Below are 4,540 nucleotides of genomic sequence, written 5' to 3' on the forward strand. Positions count from 1 at the left end.
TGTCGGACATCTTCATGCCGATCCTCAACGGCTATGGTCGAGAGGTACTACTGAACTTACTGCAGCAACCCTCCTCGTTGCACGCCGGCTCACTCGTGTCACTTCACCAACAAGGGCATTCCGTTGGCCTACATCTCGTCGAAGAGCCTCACGCTGTCGAACACCACGCTCAGCTTCCGCCCGCACTACGTAGTGGTCAGCACCGACTTCAACATCAGCCTCGATTCTGTCATCGCCGCCTAGACTTCATTCGCGGCTCACAACTTCTCCTTCATCTTGACTGTGCGGCCTTGTACATTTGTTTTTAATTTGTTTTTCACAATCTCTTTTCAATCATCTTGCCATTTCAAATTGATCACGCAGCATAAGGAAGCGAGATCGCATTATGCAGGGACAAGATCCGTCAATTCTGCGACCGTCTGCGTGGGTAGTGCGCACGTCTAAAGTGACTGTCACAGGAAAGGAGGAATGGATTCGGCTGGGCTTCGAGGACAAAGATCTGCCACGCCTCTACAACGCCAAAGACGTGCTCGAGGAGGTGGCCTTCATGTACCAGACCGGCGTGGGCGTATACGTACGCTTGCCCTCGATTAAGATTTTTACATAAATTGGGAAGATCCAGATGGCGACTCACCTCTCCTTTGCTGTTCTGCACAGGATCGTGAGGTTTATGCCACACCAGGTACGTTGAGATTAACTATGTGAACGCACCCAGCCCTTCTTGACTGACGTTGCGATCGTGCTGGCACAGTCATCCCGCAGCTTGCCAAGAACGTGCGTACGTTGAAGGACTTTGCCCAGGTGCGCGGCTGGTTCGCCATCACGCTCGGCCCCAGGAAGCTGAAGGAGGCTGCGGTTTTGCCGTCGAGCGAGGAGGAGAAGCCCAACAAGAAGGCCGTCGCCGCCACTGCTGAGGGCGAGCAGAAGAAGGGTGACGGCGTCTCCGCTGCCGCCGACGTCGATGACGAGGACGAGGACGAGCAGTACGGGGAGGGCTTCGAAGAGCGGATGATCCAGGAGATCGAGACCATGAAGCTCGAATTCGAGCAGTGCCGACAGCAGGTACAGCCTCTTACCTTGGCTCGTGCCAAGCGAGCCCTAACAATTTGTCGTGTTTGGGTGTATCATCGTGTGTCGCGTGTGTCGTGTGTGTCGATGAGCAGGAGCAGGAAAAGTTCGAGATGGAAAAGGAATCGTTGGCGCAGCAAAAGGAGACGGAGCTGCAGCTGGCGCGAGCCAAGTGGGAACAAGAGCAGCGCGAGCGGGAGGAGACCCTGCGCAGGGAGTGGGAAGCCAAGCTCGACGACGAGCGGAGGCGCATTCGCGATCTGCTCGACGCCGCCAAGGCCCAGCTCGCCGACACCAACAACGAAGCCAAGGCGGCCCTGGCCGATGTCGCAGCCAAAGTGTAACACGCCACTCATAGTTTGGTCATATAAGTTATTCTATCACGTTTCGGCCGAAACCAACCCCTCACGCTGCCGACTTGTTCCGTCCCATAACAATTGCGCAACGGGCAGAGTATAGGTGGGGGGCGGGTCCAGTAGGTGAAGCATACGTACCTTGCTGGAAAGGTCTGCGATCACGAAGGCGGACCTTTTAGACACTTCCCCCTTCCATTGCACGTCGGTTGTGCGTGGTAGTGGCTACTGCTGCCCCACGGGGTAAGCAGACAGCACAATTTGTGGTCGCGTGGATGGTGCGCTCGTCGCCTGTCCACCCCCCCCCAACAACGAAATACAAAACGTTGCATGTCACAGGTGGTTGAACTCGTCACCAGCAGTGGTCTCCCCTTCCCAATCGTCGGCCACTTCCAACTCCTCTTCCTCTTCCTCGTCGTCCACCAACCGCTTGGTGGTGGGCACAACGAACTGGTCCAGCAGGGCTTCCTGGTCGTCCTGTGCACCGTCGGCCTCCTTCTCCTGGGGAGCTGGTCGGTCGGCGTGCTTGGTGGTGGGTTCCTCCGCTGCTTCGCGTATCCCAAACAGCTCCGCGCCCAAGGCTGCCACCAACGCCTATTGCCGTCCTCCGCCCAGCGCGCCATTGGTGATGGGGTGGGAGATGATGATGAAGAAGAAGACGACGAAGGCGAACGTACGTCGTTGTAGGTGGGACAGTGGTTCTGGTAGAGGCACGTTGCGCAGCCCCACACGCCCGCCTTCTGGCAGCTCAAACACGATCCCATGTACTCCTTGGCCTTAGCCACGAAGCTCAAAAAGCTGCACCATCGCACACACGCACAGTAGTCAGTGTAAATGGTGTGCGTGCGTGCGTGCGGCCACCGGTGGCTGTGGGACTGATGCGTTACTTCTCAAAGAGTTCCTCGCACACACCGGTTCCACCATCGCATGAGTCCACCAGATAACCTACACACACGCTCATAAAGTTGAGAGAATGCCAGAAAAAGACATTCATGAGTGGAGGAATGTGAGAATGTCGGTACCTTCGCAGTCGAGTGCATTGAGCGTGCCCTCCTCGACATCTTGCGAGGAGAGCAGCAAGAGCGGAACTACCGACATCAGCTGGTGTAGGAACTGTTGGTTTCGGTGTCAGCGGTGCCCATCATCTGACGATGCAATCACTACAGCGGGAGAACTTCCGACGAGCGCAACGTACGGTGTGCATGGCGATGTAGGCCGCATCGAGATTCCTCAACCTGTTGAACCGCTCCTGCATTCTCGTATTACGCGCCACCATCAGTCATAGCGGTATGGCAGCCGCATCAGAGGCGGGTGCGCACTGCGAGGTCGGGCGAGGCGGTGAAGGTCTCCTGAAGAGTGGGCATGACGTCAGCACGCAGCCGGCTTCGCAGGACGGCCTTGGCCGGTTCGTCCAGCCTGAAGCGCAAGCAGGGCGCCTCGTGCGACCACTCGAACCTCTGCCCCTGATCGTAGAGCGTGCGGCCGAAGGCGGGCAGACCCGAAGTATCGTCGCCTTTGCTCCTGCGCGCCGGAGACTTCACCTCGCAGCCGTACACGCGCGAGGTGAGCGTGCACCAGCCTGCCGCACACCCACACGGACAAAATAAATCAACACACGCGCATTGACCAGTTTGAAGTGGTGGCAGATACGTACCGTAGGTGACGGTTAGGCTGCCGGTGCCGCCGGGCAAGTTGAATCGTTTGTTGCCCCACTTTTTGGTCATGGTCACACCTTGGGGCGCACAGACTCTATGTGAGTCAAGGTGCGCAGAACGCTTGTGGGGGGTAGGGCGGTGATTGTGGTACTGTTGTCCCGGAGCGGTGACACGGTGGTGCCGGGAGGGTACTTGCTGGCGGCGAGCACCGCCAGCCGCTTGTCTGGACTCAAGTCGAGCGAGAGCACGTCGAACCGCATCACGGTGCCGGTCTGGTCGTCGGCCGACATGAAAATCGCGCCCGGAAACAGACGCATGATCGCTGTTTCGCCATTAGGCCGAACACGCATTCAGTGTACCGGGGGGTAGAACGGGTTGGGTGCAGTGGTGGTCCCTACCTTGCTTTTGGCCCAGGGTTTCGATGATGGCGTTGTTTTTGCTCCACACGGCGCGCACGTCCGCAAAGGACTCCCCTCCGCGCAGGCTGACATCCCGGTGCGGATAGCCCCGTCCCACCCACACCGCCCCTGGGGCACAACCGGTGGGTCAGCTTCGAAAAAGAAAGAATAGAAGAGGAAGAGAAACTGTGTACCTCTGCGCGTGTCTGAGTCCCTTCGGGCGACGTCGCCGCGCTGTTCGAGGAACTGAAGCAGCTGCGGCGCCGCTCCCCCAAATCGCTGGCACAGCTTTCGCTCATCGGCCTACGAGTTGCGTGAGTGCCGGCCGGCACGTTTGAATACAAAAATGCAAGACCCCACTACCGCACCTCGATTCCAGACTCGACGCTGGCGCACCATATGTGCTTGCCCAGTATGGTAGGGTATTCGCTGTTGAACGCCACCCGCTCCATGTCCTTGCCCAGTAGCTCTGCGATGATAGTGAGTGAGTGAGTGAGCGAGTGAGTGAGTGAGTGAGTGAGTGAGTGAGTGAGTGAGTGAGTGCGTGAGTGAGTGAGTGAGTGAGTGAGTGGAAACTGTACCTTCCGGGTGTTCTGCAAAGTAGAGGTCGAGTGCGCTGTTGGCAGAGGGGAGGTAGAGCGCGAGACCTTCCCTGCCTCTTCCCGCTCGTCCCACCCGCTGCCAGAAGCTCATCTTGTTGCCCGGATAGCCTGCGCTCCCACCGTGACATGGGCGAACGTGGTGAGCGTGGCGTGCATGTGACGGTGAGCGTAGAGCAAAAACCGGAGACGCACCCAGTAAGAGCACTGCGTCCAGCTCGGGGATGTCAACGCCGGCCTCCAGAGCGTTGGTGCTGATGACGCACCGGATGAAGCCCGATTTCAGATGCGCCAGTACGCGCGCCTAAGCCAGCATGACGAGAGCGAGGCAAACGGTCAATGACTGACCGAGCGGTGGTTGTGGGCAGCTTGCGCGAGGGTTGTTGTACCTTTTGCTGTGTGGGTATGGACGCGTAGTAGGTTCGCACCTTGCATGCGTACGATGAGAAGCGTTTGTCCTCCTGCAT

At 58.3% G+C, this 4,540-nt stretch overlaps 3 protein-coding genes across 3 annotated transcripts in view; 1 reads left to right on the forward strand and 2 right to left on the reverse strand.

The window, feature by feature from the left end:
• Positions 1-385: 385 nt before the first annotated feature.
• ACA1_281930 (uncharacterized protein) lies at positions 386-1,412 on the forward strand (the record flags this gene model as incomplete). Its single annotated transcript, XM_004344742.1, has 4 exons — positions 386-574; positions 658-682; positions 752-1,062; positions 1,164-1,412. The coding sequence occupies 4 exons, from the start codon at positions 386-388 to the stop codon at positions 1,410-1,412; spliced, it is 774 nt and encodes a 257-aa protein (XP_004344792.1).
• Positions 1,413-1,754: 342 nt separating this feature from the next.
• On the reverse strand, positions 1,755-2,519 carry ACA1_281940 (uncharacterized protein; the record flags this gene model as incomplete). The annotated part of the gene is made up of 4 exons (XM_004344743.1): positions 1,755-2,015; positions 2,099-2,219; positions 2,309-2,366; positions 2,444-2,519. The coding sequence occupies 4 exons, from the start codon at positions 2,517-2,519 to the stop codon at positions 1,755-1,757; spliced, it is 516 nt and encodes a 171-aa protein (XP_004344793.1).
• A 203-nt stretch (positions 2,520-2,722) lies between these two features.
• The window catches only part of ACA1_281950 (helicase conserved Cterminal domain containing protein), a gene marked incomplete at both ends in the record, with an annotated part of 2,654 nt that continues 836 nt past the window's right edge, over positions 2,723-4,540 (reverse strand). The window contains 8 exons of the mRNA XM_004344744.1: positions 2,723-3,000; positions 3,076-3,153; positions 3,228-3,398; positions 3,475-3,603; positions 3,669-3,777; positions 3,843-3,943; positions 4,056-4,184; positions 4,269-4,377. Coding sequence (XP_004344794.1) covers positions 2,723-3,000; positions 3,076-3,153; positions 3,228-3,398; positions 3,475-3,603; positions 3,669-3,777; positions 3,843-3,943; positions 4,056-4,184; positions 4,269-4,377 — 1,104 coding nt within the window. The remainder of the gene's footprint in view (positions 3,001-3,075; positions 3,154-3,227; positions 3,399-3,474; positions 3,604-3,668; positions 3,778-3,842; positions 3,944-4,055; positions 4,185-4,268; positions 4,378-4,540) is intronic.

This window comes from Acanthamoeba castellanii, assembly GCF_000313135.1.
Source record: "Acanthamoeba castellanii str. Neff unplaced genomic scaffold scf7180000084776, whole genome shotgun sequence".
Taxonomy (NCBI): Eukaryota; Discosea; order Longamoebia; family Acanthamoebidae; genus Acanthamoeba; species Acanthamoeba castellanii.